Consider the following 15,297-nt stretch of genomic DNA (forward strand, 5'->3'; position numbering starts at 1 on the left):
CACACGATACACACCACACATACCACGTACCACACATAGATACGCACATCAAACACACAGATACACACCACACACACAGATACCACACACCATGCACATGATATACACCTCATACCACACATCACACACACAGATACACACCACACACAGACATTACACACAGATACACACCACACATCACACAGATACACCCATAACACACTACCCACAGCACACATACCACACACACAGATACACACCACACATTATACCACACACACACAACATACACAGATACACACCACACATCACACACACACATACATACCACACAATCACACACCACACACACAGGTACCACACACTCAGATACATACCACACATACCATACACACAAATACACACCACACATCACACACACAGATGCATACCACACACCACACCCTCCACACAGACACACCCACACACACTACACCACACACACCATGCACACACACACACCGCACGCACACAGTCTGGTGCCGCAGCAGCCAGGCAATGCTGTGAGGATGGGATGAGGATGCCCCACCCCTCGCCTGCAGTAAATGCTGGCTTTTATTGCCATTCCCTTGGTCATTCATTCATTCATTCATTCGTTCATTCATTCCCTCCCTCAGTGAGGTTTCCAGCAGTGACTGAGCACCAGGCACTGGCCTGGGGCCTAACATGCAAAACAAGAGAGGCAGAGCGCATCCTTCCTGGGCAGCAGCAGGGGCTGGAGGGCCCAGGCCAGGCTCCTCATACGGCCTCCAGTCTCCCCGAGGCCCAGATCAGGCTCCTCATACGGCCTCCAGTTTCCCCGAGGGCCCAGGCCAGGCTCCTCACACAGCCTCCAGTCTCCCTGAGGCCCGGATCAGGCTCCTCACGCAGCCTCCAGTCTCTCTGAGGTCCCAGGCCAGGCTCCTCACGTGGCCTCCCTGAGGGCCCCAGCCAGGCTTATCCTCACAGGGCCTCAGTCTCCCCGAGGCCCGGATCAGGCTCCTTATGCAGCCTCCAGTCTCCCTGAGGGCCCCAGCCAGGCTTCTCCTCACGCGGCCTCCTGTCTCCCCCAAGGCCCAGGCCAGGCTCATCCCCCGAAGGGCCTGGGCCGAGCTCATTCTGACGTGACCTCCAGTCTCCCCAAGGGCCGGGGCCCCCAGGCTGTGCCGGAAGCACTCAGTGGGCCCTCCCTGCGGCCCCTCGCATGAGGACGCAGGCACCAGGGGCCGGGAGAGCGTGGGGCCTTGCTCTGGAGGCCGGAGAAGTAACCCTCTTGTTCTGTTTCTCTCCCTCCCCACCTCCCCGCTGCACGTTTAGGCCAGAATCACTTCTTGGCCCAAAGAAAACCCGGGCTCCTGGTTCAGTGAATTCAAGCGTGGGAAACTGGTAAGGTGGCCTCTGACGTCTTTGCGGTTGTCACTTTAAACCCGCCTATCTCGTATCTTACAGAGTAAAATGGCCCGCTGGCCCAAAGAGCAGCCTTCCACCTGGTATAGTCAGTACAAGCGAGGGTCCCTGGTAAGTGGCCACCTCGGCCCGGCCACCTCGGCACTGCCTGCTTGCGGCACGGCTGGCTCGCGGCTCTGCATGGCACCCATCGCCGCCATGTGTGCCACACCGCTCTTGCCAAACTGCTCCACATCACGTGACAGCAAGACTCAGCTAGGTGTGGAGTCCTCTCCCCGGCCCCTGCCACCCCGACAAGAGTGTGTTTCTGCCTGGAGTAGCAGATGGTTTTCCATTTCTGTGTAGGGCGCCCAGAGCTGGGTGTGGGCCCCAGCCTGAGCTGATCTTCTGCCCACAGACGGTGCAGCCCCAGGCACCTGGGCACTGAGGTCAGACGCTCCAGAAGCAGGAGCGCTTTCACTGTGTCTGATGGCAGGGCAGAGGACACGGATCCCAGACCACTTAAGCCATTCAGAACTCCTTCTAGGACCTGCACCACGGATCCTCTCTCCCCGGCTGCTCAGGGCTGAGGGCTGTCTCTCTGCCCACCGGGCTGCAGATTCCCAGTTACACTGCACACCACTGTATGAGTCATGTTTTCACTTTTGGGGATCGAGTCTTACAGAATCCATCCCTGAAAGGAAAAGACATTGGCCTCCCAGGAAAGAACCACGTAGGAGGTTCTTCTGGTCGGTGTAGTGCCCAAGAGCCAGTCTGGACACTGATGTGAGGACAGTGGCTGCTTCTGCCTCGTGGAGTGCCGCTAGGAACCCCACCAGAGTTTGATTTGGGCCCTTTTCTGGAATGAAGAGGAGAGTTCCATCTCTTCTCCCAGCAAGTTAAAGGACCAAGGTTCCAGAACACAGACGGGTTCTGAGTGTCATTTATGGCCCAGATTCTCCTTCTTTCCCTCCTTTCTTGGGATCTAGTGGCCCCACTCCCAAGTGGTCCTCAAAGGAGGGCCTTGCTCACTCAGAAGCCAGCCCATGGGTTCTGCGGCTTCTAACCTGACCATTTGCCATTGGTTGCTGCACCCTGGCACCAGCCCCAGCCTCCCTGGGTGGACACGGAGACCATACTTTCCCCGAGGACTCAGAGCACTGGCCCTGAGCCGCCTTTGCCCTGTCTGCACCTCTGAAGCCCCTCGTCTCGTAACCTGAAGGCATTCACAGCTGATTATTTATCTCTCGTGCCCTCATTGTTGATTTCAAGTCATATACCAGCTCGTTTGCAGACACTCCGAGGGTCTGTGCTCACCGTGGCTGTGTTTCTGGAGGCTTCCTGTTTTGTGGTTTGCTGTGGACTTGCAGTCCTCTTCTCCTTTCCTCCTCCTGCTTTTCCTTTTCCCCGCCTCCTCTGTGCTGTGTTCCAAAAAGAGCTGCTGGCATACAGAAGGACCTGAAACGCCCGGGGACAGGGAGGGCCCGGGACCAGGGCTGCTTGGCCCAGAGGGACAGAGTGTAGGGGATGCTGGTGTGTGGCATCAGGCAGGGAAGGGGCCCTGGGGGTGAAGCTGCTGGGGGCCGAGGTGGAAGGGTCCATTCTGCAGTCTTACGGGTAGTTACCGCCTGTGCTTGGCACTGCCGTCTCCCCGCAATGACAGCTCTCAGCCTCCAAAAAGAGCCTCTCACAGCACCCTCCAAAATGGGAAAAGCAGAAACAGCCTATTTACCTCGCTTGGAGGAAATGGCTGTGAAGCCTCATTTGCAGCCTTCAGCCCGAGTAGCCCATTCCCACCTCTCATCCTGTTCCACAGACCGTTGATGAAGGGTGGGGTGAAGGGACAACCCAGGGAACACGTCAGCTTGAGGATCTTTCCACGGCCTTATTTCTAGCTCTGTGAATATCATACGTGGACAAGGGGTAGATGGGGGCCTCTCAGAGATACCCGGATTTTTCAGCCAGGTGCAGGGGCTCATGCTTATAATCCCAGCACTTTGGGAGGCTGAGGCGGGCAGATCGCTTGAGCCCAGGAGTTTGAGACCAGCCTGGGCAACATACCAAGACTCCATCTCCATTAAAAAACAAAATGCAAAAATGGGCTGGGCGTGGTGGCTCACACCTGTGATCCCTGCACTTTGGGAGGCTGAGGCGGGTGGATCACCTGAGGTCAGGAGTTTAAGACCAGCCTGGCCAACGTGGCAAAACCCCGTCTCTACTAAAAATACAAAAATTAGCCGGGCATAGTGGTGTGCGCCTGTAATTCTAGCTACTTGGGAGGCTGAGGCAGGAGAATCTCTCGAACCCAGGAGGCAGAGGTTGCAGTGAGCTGAGATTGTGCCACTGCACTCCAGCCTGGGGGACAGAGCGAGACACAATCTCAAAAAAAAAAAAAAGAAAGAAAAAACCAGAAATGGGAATTTTATCTGAGCAGGGCTACCCACGATGCACCAATATTGAGAGAATACTGCAGAGAACCCCTCCCACCAGGGGAGCAGGGCCTCACCGTGGGACCCTGGGGTTCCAATGCAGGGCAGCGTGCCCCATGCCCCCGGGCCCCCCTGCTGACCCACGGGCACTGGGGGCTTCAGGTCCTTCTGTGTCCGGTGCTGCCCACCGCCGCTCCCTGTGGTGCACGCCCTTCCTCAAGTCAGTCACGTTCCCTCCCGGAAGGAGCGCCGGACGGCCCAGCCTGTCGGTTGGTATTCGCTTTTCCTCCTCAAGGTTTGCCTGTAAGGTTCTCGTGGCCGCGTCCAAAAGCGTGGAGTTCGCCGACAGCCCTGGGAATGCCCAGGCCCCAGGCCGGCTGCTCACTGTGGCCTCTTTCTAGTGGCATCTGTTGAAAACGTGGGTCCTGCAGTGTGTTCACCCTCTTCCCACTCCCGGTGCCCAAACACTCATGGCAATACTGAAGTCAGTTCCCTTCCCGTGTTCACTGGGGCTCTTTCGGAGCAGGCCAGAGGCAGGGTCCAAAACACAACACCACGAGGCAGCGCTTGCACAGGAGTGGGCAGAGCAGGTCTCAGGTGTTGGCTTTAGCCTGCTTCATTCCCTGATGCTGCACACAGGACAGGCTGCCCTGCCCAGCCAGGCCTTCCCTGCAGAGAGGGTCCTTCAACGTCCTGCCTGGGCCGAAGAGATGTGTGCTTCATTTCGGGGAGCTAAGATGCATCAATGATCCCTGGCAGTGTCAGATTTTTCAGAAACCTTGAGTTTGCAACAGAGATGCAAAAGTGAGATGCATCATCGCTCAGGATGCCCTGCATGGGCCTTGCACCTGGTGGAGCTGAGCAGCCCAGTCCTGGATACCCAGCTAGTGATGCTGGAGGGGCCACCTAAGAAGCTGCACATTGTCCTTCTCTGATGCCTTCCCTAGATTTGTGCAGAGACTGGGAGGGCTTTCAGGGAGGGTCAATGTCACCAGAGTCCCGAGCTGACCTTTGGCACAGGCAAGGCAGGCAGATGGAGCCACTCCTGCCTCAGGAAGCCTGCTCGCTGCCCTGAGGAGACACTTCTGGGAAGGGGAGGAGTGGCCTCTCTTGCGTGGCCATGCCAGACATCATCCGGGACCCCCGTGTCTCCAGGAGGGTCCCCGGTCACCCCAGCCATCTGCACAGCCCTGACCCTCCCTCAGTCTCGCCTCCCCCGAGCACCTCACTATAGCTGGCCCACTCACTCTCCGAGGCCTCGTGCCCCCTCTGGCTCCAGCTGCTCACAGTCTCCCTGGCCAGGGCCTTGTACATCCTGGGCACCCGGCAGATGGTCGTTTGTTCACATAATCTTGTGAGCACCTTCCTTTGCTGGTGTTGGGGCACGATGATAGGGACAGGGGGCCAGAGCTGGAGTGGAGGGACATAGGGAGGGCTGGGATGCAGATCAAGGTCCCTAAGCCAGCCCTAAAGGCTGGAGGTGGGGAGGAGCCTTCCCTAGGAGCAGTGTTCTGGGCTGTGACCCAAAGGACAGCAGTGGGGGCACCTCCTGCCGGGTGGGGAGTGTCCCAGGCAGAGGGAGGAGCCGTGCAGTGGCTCAGGGGCAGAAGGAGGACGCCTGCTGTCCAGGGTGCAGGGAGAAGCGTGGTGCAGCTGGGAGGGGGGGCTCTAAGACCTCCTCTCACCCACAGGGAACCTAATGCCCATCTCTGGCCCTGCACCCCTCTACTCAGGGGAAACCAGGGCTCGCCTGCTGCTCCAGGTGCCCTGACCCAGCGGTCGGGTGCAGAGCTTTGCGTTTCAGGGATGAGAGGCAGGCCTTCACACAAGCTGTATTTTTGAGAATGGTTCTCTGTTCACTCAACACATACAAACCGGGCAGATCCAGATCACCATCTGGGATGGAGGCGCCCAGGTGGCAGAAGGGGAGAAGAGCTGTGGGTGGGCGTGCAGGGAGAGCAGCTGCAGCTGGCACTGCAGTGGGTGCTGGCCCAGGAGACACTGGCTGCCGTTCACCATGCGGCAAAGCTTTATCGAGTGCACACTGGGCAGCCATGGGGCCGGTACCAGGGCCAGTAACGAGCAAGAAGGATGCCATCCTGCCGTCTCTGAGCTTATAGTCTGCTGGGGAGACAGACACTGTGACAAACTAAGGTTGGGAAGGGCAGCCACAGAGTAAATGCAGGAGCGTCTGTTCTGGGTAGGCTTCCTGGAGGAGGCAGCACAGGTGCCGAGCCCTGAAGGAGAAGCACAGGCCAAGAGGAGTGGGTGGATTATTTAAGGCCCTGAAGGACATGAGGCATGGTTCCCTTTGTTCCTGGGAACACCCAAGACAGCCCACGTGCTCTGGCCTCGGCGGGGGCCTCGGCGGGGTCTGTGGGTACAGTGCGTTTCCAGGTAGTGCCCCCGAGAAGACCACAGTGTGAGTGAAGCCCAGGGCAGTGCAGACGTGGGGCTTTGTTGCTGTGTGTCCCTGCCCTGCTGAGCCCCAACCCCCCTGTCCCCCTAGCTCTCCTATGTGGACGCCGAGGGCAACCCTGTGGGTGTGGTACAGATGACCTTCCTGCGGCTGCTGAGCGCCTCTGCCCACCAGAACGTCACCTACCACTGCTACCAGTCAGTGGCCTGGCAGGACGCAGCCACGGGCAGCTACGACAAGGCCATCCGCTTCCTGGGTTCCAACGACGAGGAGATGTCTTATGACAACAACCCCTACATCCGCGCCCTGGTGGACGGCTGTGCTGTGAGTATCCCGCGCCGCCCCCAGCATCCCTGCTCACGCCTCTGTGGGGCTCACTCCTCACTCAGCACGGGTTTACCTGTCCCCAAGATGCCTGCCGGAGGGCAGTGAGGGCCCCGGACCAGGCTCTGGCCCCAGGCAGCCCCACAGTTGCAGGGAGACTAGGAGTCCCAGGCGTATGCGGCCAGAGCTCCGGGAACTTTGGAGAGTTCTGTGGGTTAGGACAGGAAATCTGAGACCTGGCCGGGAAAGCCAGGGGCCTGGGTCCCTCGCCCCATCCAGGGCTGTGGCATGGAGTGAGGAATGGAGGACCCGTTGTGGTTCCAGTTTGGAGCTGGGAGCCTCCCTCTCCTTGGACAGGGCACGGCCGTCTGGAAACACTGCAGACAGAGCTGCCAGCTCTCCGGACAGCCCGGCGCATGGGCCCTCTCCGTGTGGGGAGAGCTGTTCTGCTCTCAGACAAGAGAATGGAGGCCTGAGCGCTGGGAGGCTTGCTGAGATCTCACGAGCAGTCAGGGCTGGTATTGGCGCTCATACCCATGGGCCTTCCCACATGCACGCCTTTCCCCTCCGTACTCAGTGAGCTGGGCTCACCTCCGCTAAGGTCTCCTCGAGACTGCCAGGGCCATCGCACAGGTCTGGGATGTGCCCGCGTGTCCTGGAGGTGTTTAGGGTGCAGCTGTGCCCCATTAGCCCAGGCCTGTGGGAGCCTCAGACATGTCCCCCTCGTGTGGCCTTTTAGAGGCTGGAGGTGGGAATCGCTGAGAAGCCCAGCCTGTGGGTCTTCCTGTCACTGACATTGGATCCCATTCTCCCCACCACTTATTCTTGAGAGACCTGCGGAAAGCACCCCTTAGTGCCTCGGTCCTTTTGTGTTTGTAGGAAGGAACGCCTGAGGCTGGGTAAATGGGAAGCGGTTTACCCGGCTCCCAGCTCTGCAGGCTGTGCAGGAAGCGTTGTGTGGTGCCAGCATCTGGGTCCAGTGATGACCTCAGGCTGCTTCCAGTCTCGGGAAGGTGAAGGGGCCAGTGCGTGGAAGGCACAGGAAAGAGGAAGCGAGAGGGTGCCAGGCCCTTTTTAACAATCAGCTCTCATGGGAACTAGTAGAGCGAAAACTTGCTCATTACCCCGAGGGCAGCACCAAGCCTCGTGACCCAGATGCCTCCCACCAGGCCCACCTCCAACATTGGGACCACATTTCAACATGAGATTTGGGGGGGGCGAAGGTCCAAGCCATGGCACCGGCCCAGGCCAGCTCCTGAGGGGAACGGGGCTGGCGTTAGGACCGGCCCTGTAGGGTGCCCTCCTCTGAGCAACATGGATGGGTCCTCAGAGTGAGGCCTGGGCAGGCAGGAAAGCCAGAGGGTGGCGCCGACTGAGAGTTCCAGGCCCGTCTGTAGCCTGGGAGCAGAGTGGACCTGGGTTCCAATCCCGCCTCCCCCTGTCCAGCACCGCTGCGGAGCACCTGGCCCTCAGCCACAGGACGCTCAGCTCCTGCTCTCTGCTGCCCAAGGGCTGCACTGAGGGTTAAAGCTGTGTCTCCCAGGGCCATCCCGTGGCCAGGCCCTGCTCAGCGGGGGCCGCCCTCACTGGGAGTGCTCACCTCTCCTCCCGGCTGCCACTGCCTTCTGCGATTGGTTGGGGTCAGTACTTCGGATCTGACTGTGGAATATGCAGAACTCATCCCTGTGTAAGGTTGATGGATCCAGATCCCTGGGAAGAGGTATTTGAAAATGTCAGGGACCTTACCCCTCCTCGCCAAATGAGGATAACATAGCACCTGCCTCACAGGGCCTTCTGGGAAGCACATCAAACCATGCCTTTACAGTTCAGAATTGTGTCTGACCCACTACAAACCCTGGATGAGCACCCAGTTCCTGTGACTATTTTTAGATCATATGGACCACAAGTGTAAGGCAGTAACATGGAGGTGAAGAGAAATCAGGAACCCTGTAAAGGAGAGGCAGGACCTGGAGGGACAGAATCCTGAGTTTGGCTTTGAGCTTCCTGGCTTCCATGGCAAAAAGGGAAACTAGTTGGCCCAGTGGGTGTTGTCTGGTAAAGGGTGAGGAACAGCTTCCCAGAGAGGGGAACGTTCCCTGGAAGACAATGCTAGAAAGATGGATCCCACGAAGGACCCATGGAGGTTAAAGGGCGGGCCAGGCCCCCGCTCCCTAATCTGGCTTAGACAGACTCCTGCTGCTTTTAAGACCTTCCTGGAAGATCCAGCTTCTTTCATCCCAGTTCCTCTTGAAGCTCCTGCCCCTACTCATTCCATCAGCAAAACCCACTTCTGGGAGGTCCCAGAAGTCCTGGGCAATGCTTTCTGACTCAGAACCTGACTTCCTGGCTCTGCCTGCATCCTGGGATTGGGTCAAGCTGGGATCATTTAAATTCCACAAGCAGAGAGGGCTCTTGCTCAGTCCAGTGTCCCCCAGTGATGAGGGTGTGCTGTTGGCATCTGGGGAAGTGTGGCCATTGGTTTGCAGGACGTTCAACTTTGCCAGTCTCGAGTGTGCCAAACGCCTCCAGAAACACTCCCCACTTCCGAATGTGAACCACCGATACGAGTGTTCCCTTCTTTCCACATACGCAAAACCTGAGGCCCAGAGAGTTACGGCGGCTCACCCAAGGTCCCTAGGTGTGATAGAGCTGAGGCTCCTAATTCCCACTGCAGCATTCTTCTCACCATAGCCCCTTCCTGGCATAGCTGCACCTTGAATACCTCAGTTGACAGTGATCTCATTACCTTCTGAGACAGCCCAGGCCATGGTTGTAGAGTCTCAGGATGAGGAAGCTCTTCTGAGAACTGGGCTCAAGTCTATTTGTACTATCCGCCCATCGCCTCCTGGTTCTGGTCCCATCAGCCATGCAGAGGGAACCGGGTTCAAGAGCAGTTTCCCAGCCCAAGCCGTTCTGACATCAAGGCCCGACGGCTCTCTGATGGGGGACCGCAGGCTGTTTGGCATTCTCGGCCTCCACCCACTAGATGCCAGTAGGAGCCCCCTACCGAGTGACGGAACCCAGAATGTCTCCAGACACCTCTCCCAGGGGCAGAATCTCCCCCATGGAGAAGCACCATTCTACACACAGAACCAAGGTCTGAAGGGCGCGCAGAGGGTTCCCCTGCTGCAAGGACAAAGAGGACCTGCTCCTTCCTGTCTCCCATGGAACCCAAAGAAGCTGGCACTTCTGGGGCGAGATCAGGACCCTCGAAGCCAAGAACCAAGTGCAGCTGCCATCCAGACCACGCCACCTCCTCAGGCAGTCAGCAGCATGGGTCTGGTTAGCCGCCCAGCGCTGCAAGTGCCACCCCAAGAGGAGACCCTGGCTCGCTCTCTTGCCGCTTCCCCATGGTGGGCGTTCCTGAGTTCCACAGCTGTCCTTGGAGTGTCTCTGCGTGCAGAGGAGGGATTGGGATCACAGGGATACCCAGACTGCACTCTGGGCAGGGAGAAGAGAAGCAGCTCCCTCCCCAGGGCCGTTTTACTTCTGGAAAGCAAAGATTCTGACTTTGAAAAGATGGAGAGAGAATGGCTCAAAACCGCCTAACCCCAGTTGGCAGGGGCAGGCTCTGTGGCCAGGTTGGACAGAGGTTTGGGTGGAAGGGTGGGCAGTGGCAGCAGTGTGGAGCTGGGGTGCGGGGTGGCCATGGGGGTGGCACGCAGGGACGCTGGCCCAGACTCGCAGGTGCCCTGCCGACCCCAGTCCCTGACAAGCCCAGCCACAATTTGAAAAGTCACAACCCTCTCATTTAATTATGGAGGCTGCTGCAGGAGGCTCTGATGCCGCGAACTCGGGCCAGCGGCAAAAGCCCTGCCTCAGCCCCCGGAGGTCTGCGTGATTCATATTGTAATAACGGCCAAAGAAATTGGAATTCCAGCGTGGGCATCGTTTGGCTGGGGCGCCTGATTGACGGGGCCGCTGAGCGGGCCCAGTGGAGAGGCAAAAATCACCTGCAAGAGGGCCCAGGCACTGCACTGCATAAATCCTGGTGTTTGTGCAGCTTTCGATGCCTCCAGGGGGCCATTCTTGGCCTGTAATGGTTATTTATGCCTCTGGAATAACGGGGTAACAGAGCGGCTCGCAGCGGCCTACTTTAAATACGCCCCTCTCTAAGTGCTCTGATAATTGGAGCAGAGGGGTCCCATAAATCCCATGAAATCACCCGACAGCTCAGCAAATGCTGCCCGTCCCTCCGGGGAGAGACTGGTGCCATTGCCGAGAAGGGCTGTGATCGATGCCACTAAGACTGTGCTGGGCCCTCTGCAGGGCCGCGTCCTGGGGTCACTGCCTCCCATCCCAGAGGGAACCCTGGCTGGCCCCTACTTGCTTATCTCATCATTTCTTTTGGGGATGGGGCAGTGGAAGGAGATCCTTCCCAGGCCCAGATCCAGCTGAGACTGTAAATCCGGTCTGGGTCTGAGGTGGCAAAAGCTATTTGCCCAGGATGTGTTTGCAGGCCCCTGGTTTGTGGGAAAGGTACGGCCCAGGATGCGTTTGCAGGCTCCTGGTTTGCGGGAAAGGTGCGGCCTCCAGGGCCCTTGTCTTGGGGGAAGTTGACGGGACAGCAGGGCCAGCTCAGCCTCAGTTATAAAGAACACTGGGAGTTACATTTGGGTGGCTTTGGGAAGGGACCAAAGAATCTCACACCTTCGCTGCCTGTGTTCTGGGAGGGAGGAGGCCTCTCCTAGGCTTCTATCCCCCCACCCCAGCGCCCAGGGTTGTGCTGGTTTGAGCAAGGGATGGGTGCTGACTCATCCTGCAGGCCAGGTTCATTGCACTATCCCTGCCCTCTGTGCCTCAGTTTACCTAAGACTCCTCTGGACCAGATGGTGTGGAAGGTCCCCACCCCTTCCCATACTTGTGAAGGTGAAGACCCCGCCCACCGAGTGCCTAAGGCTGTGTGAGGCAGGTGGTTGTAGGGGGGTCTCACTTGGCTCAAGGCTCTGCCAGTACCACCTTGGACTCCTTCCTTTGTGAACCCGGAGCCCCCCTTTGATTTTCCAGTGTGCCCTGCTTGTTCTGTAGCTGGCCCTGGGTCCTGGGGGGCTGCCTGGAAGCGAATACCTGGGGTATCACAAGGAGTCTGGACTGGGCACGGTGAGAAGGTTGATCAGCTTCGATCCTGTGTGTGCCTCAGCTGCACCTGAAGCCTTGGGAGGGTCCTGTCGCCTCGCTGATGCCCACCCCACCCACCTCCCACCTGTGCAAGGGGGACTTTTGGGACATCCACAGGGGTTAAGTGCACGCTCTGATCAGCCATATTTCCTCCAACACTTGCCCGGGCAAGCGCAGCCATGGGTGGGAGACAGGACACCAGCGGGGGTTTCGGAGCCAGCCAGAGCGTGGGGGGCGATTGGTAAACCCCAAGGCCCCCCCATTCTTAACCACCGGCCACCTGTCTCCCTCTTCCCCAGACCAAGAAAGGCTACCAGAAGACGGTTCTGGAGATCGACACCCCCAAAGTGGAGCAGGTGCCCATCGTGGACATCATGTTCAATGACTTCGGTGAAGCGTCACAGAAATTTGGATTTGAAGTGGGGCCGGCTTGCTTCATGGGCTAGGAGCCGCCGAGCCCGGGCTCCCGAGAGCAACCTCGTGACCTCAGCATGCCATTCGTTCGTGAGTGTCCCGTGCACGTCCTGATCCTGGACAGTGAAGGCTTCTCCCTCCCCTCCCGCCTGACTTCATCTGCGCCTCGGCACCACGGGGCGTGGGACCCCAGCCCGGAGAGAACAGAGGGAAGGAGCCGCGCCCCCACCCGGAGCCGAATCACATGACCTAGCTGCACCCCAGCGCCTGGGCCCGCCCCACGCTCTGTCCACACCCACGCGCCCCGGGAGCGGGGCCACGCCTCCAGCCCCCCAGCTCACCCAACCCATCCTGTTCGTGAATAGCTCGCAGGGGTCTCGCAGGGGTTGGGGGAGGGACTGCCAGATTTGGACACTACATTTTTTTCTAAATTCAACTTGAAGATGTGTATTTCCCCTGACCTTCAAAAAATGGTCCAAGGTAAGCCTTGGAAAGGTCATCCCACCGTCACCAAAGCCTCCGTTTTTAACAACCTCCAACACGATCCATTTAGAGGCCAAATGTCATTCTGCAGGTGCCTTCCCGATGGATTAAAGGTGCTTATGTTTTTGTGAGTTTTAAGTAAATATTTGTATTGTATTGTTATAAATGTTAAGTGTGCCTGGCTTTCAATCATGCACGGAAACCCAGTCTCAGTCCCACGGACAGAATGGGCGAGGCATGGATTCTGGGTTGCAGTACAGTTCTGATTAGAAATAGGAAGTCTCCCCACCCCCGCCCTGGCCAAGAACGTGCAATAAATTAGAAATTTGCCCGGGGCAGCAAGAATTTATGCTGCCGTTGAAAAGCAGGTACCAGTGCTCCTTTTCAGACAGTTTTTGATTCGCTCTAGACTTTTTTTTAATAGGGAGGGAAAAAATTTGGTAATTTACTTTTTTCTACATGCACTTAGACTAAAACACAGGTTTAGATTAATTTTATTTGCTTCCTTTTTCCGCTTTTCTTCCCGCAGAGCCTGATGGGAGAATGTCCAGGGCAGGGAAACCACATTTTTTGTAGGTGATAACTCAATGAAAATTGGTGCTTATTTTTTACACTTCTCTCTTGTGGTGCTATCTGTTTTAAGGTCTCCTTGAAGGCGCACCGGGGTACCTGGCCATGCCTGATTCTCCCTGCTTTCTTTATCCTGTTATTGCCTCCACAGTCTATTGCCAAGGACTTTAAGATCAATGCACGTCACTTTCCTTTCCACTGGGCAGGATAGCCAAGCACGCTCCCTCCTGCACTCTCCTGCCCCGGTGCGTCCACTCCCGAGCGCTGTTATGAGGACTGGGTTGTGCCTACTTGATTTGAAAACACACACAAGCAATAAAAAGCCTCTTCCTGCATTGTCTGTGGTGTGACCATAGCAGATTGTATTTGGTTCCTGAATGTTTGTGGTGCTAATTTCTGTGTTTGTCCCAAGCCGTTCGGTCGTGCCATGCGCTGCCTCGGTAGATGGAGTAATGTATAATGAACTCCGTGAGTCTCTCCAGGGCTGCCTGAAGCACATCTTTTCCAAGTAGCCGATTTGGATTCCCATCTCAAATGTCCTGGATGCAAGCGTCAGCGGCTCCAGAGCTCGGGGTGGGTGAGGTCCCCTTTGGGGAACCCTTTCCTGGCCATCGAGATCGGGGGGCTGCCGTCTGTGGGCAGGAGGACCCGAGGGGCAGCCAGGAAAGGCGATCTCTTCACTGTGAAAAGTTGCCCAGGTGCAGCGCCTTTTCCTTCTACCGTGGGAAATGCAGGCTGAGCCCTCGGGGTGAGCCCGTGGGGCTCTGGTGCTGTCCCCCACCCCCACCACCACCAGAATGCAGTTCCAGCTTAGGAAGCCACAACCAAGCCACCCAGGAGGAACAAAACACCACCAACGCGGATTTTCCAAATTTCCCTGGAAAACAAGTCTTGCTCTTGCCAAAGAAAAGTCCGGCTTAGAGAGTCTCTGGAGCCCAGGATGCCAGCATGTGCCAATGACTGTCCCCTTCACCTCTTCAAAAGAAAAGCCATAGCCGAGGACTGTCCCACGACCCCCGTGGACTGCGTCTAGGTCATGTGATTCTGTTTTCGTTTCTCATCCCATCCAATTTTTCCTTTTCTCCTGTCATTTTCTTCCTCTGTGGTCCCTTTCAAGTTGTTATAATTTGTACTGAACTTCAAAATGTGTCCCGTTCTCCCCAGACCACTCTAGCCACAGTATATTGCAATAAAATTACTTCTTATATTTGCAGAAATTCTTTTGGTGTAATTTTTTTTCTTCCCAATATATATAATTGGACAAATGCTGGCAAAAAGAAAAAAATGGTAAGCAAAAAACCCAAGATAAAGTTTCTAGGACATCAGGCCTTTTGAAATACAATGTCAAATGACACATTGAACATTTTCAAAAAATCCGCTAGACATGTCATAAGTTTTAACTGTAATGCCCAGGAAAGGATATCTTAAAATATTCTAAACTTGTGTAACAAAGGAATAATTGTAATAGTTTTTCAATAAATCGAGTTGGCTGTTTTCACCGTAAACAGATGTGAGTGGCTGTCTTCTTAGGGGTACAGGACTGCACACAGTCCCAGGACGCTAGGAGCTCTGGAGATCACCACACTGGCCACCGGAGAAAGGAAGGGATGGCCCCGGCCATTCTTAGGTGGAGTTTGTCCCTCAGGAGTGGCCAAGGCTGGTGTGGACAGCTTTGTGCCCTTGGGAGGATGTTAGAACGTAGCCGGGCACCAACCCAAAAGGTGTTTCAGCAACTGCTGGGCATCCACACCACCATGTGCTGGCCTCACTCTTCACCCCGGGCAGTCAACACCCTGCGGGAATGTTCTGGAAGCACTCCAGCACTGCCTTTCCAGCTGTGTAGCAGGATTAGACTCCCTGGCTCCTTGTGGCTAGGGGTCGGGGAAGGCATGGGGCTCGTTCCAGCCGATGACCTTGAGCCCACATGTCATTTGCCTCTTCCAGTCTGAAGGTGTGATTTCCTCATGCATAGCACCAGCCACGTTTCATGGAGGGGCTGCATCGCTAGTAGGTTCCATGAGTGAGCCCCCTGCCAGCTGGTGAGAACTGGTAGCAGGAGCAGGAGAAGCACATTTTTGTTTTATTAAAGCCACTGATATCAGGGACTGTTTATTACTCTGCCGAATAACCTAGGCCAGTGGATCTCCAGCAGGGTCC

At 56.7% G+C, this 15,297-nt stretch overlaps 1 protein-coding gene across 1 annotated transcript in view; it reads left to right on the top strand.

The window, feature by feature from the left end:
• COL5A1 (collagen type V alpha 1 chain) overlaps positions 1-14,645 on the top strand; it is a 202,522-nt gene extending 187,877 nt beyond the window's left edge. Inside the window, exons 54-56 of the mRNA XM_058445929.1 lie at positions 1,426-1,515; positions 6,322-6,555; positions 11,973-14,645. Coding sequence (XP_058301912.1) covers positions 1,426-1,515; positions 6,322-6,555; positions 11,973-12,119 — 471 coding nt within the window. The 3' untranslated portion in view covers positions 12,120-14,645. The remainder of the gene's footprint in view (positions 1-1,425; positions 1,516-6,321; positions 6,556-11,972) is intronic.
• The last annotated feature ends 652 nt before the right edge of the window (positions 14,646-15,297 follow it).

This window comes from Hylobates moloch, unplaced genomic scaffold (genome assembly GCF_009828535.3).
Source record: "Hylobates moloch isolate HMO894 unplaced genomic scaffold, HMol_V3 SCAFFOLD_10, whole genome shotgun sequence".
Classification (NCBI taxonomy): Eukaryota; Metazoa; Chordata; class Mammalia; order Primates; family Hylobatidae; genus Hylobates; species Hylobates moloch.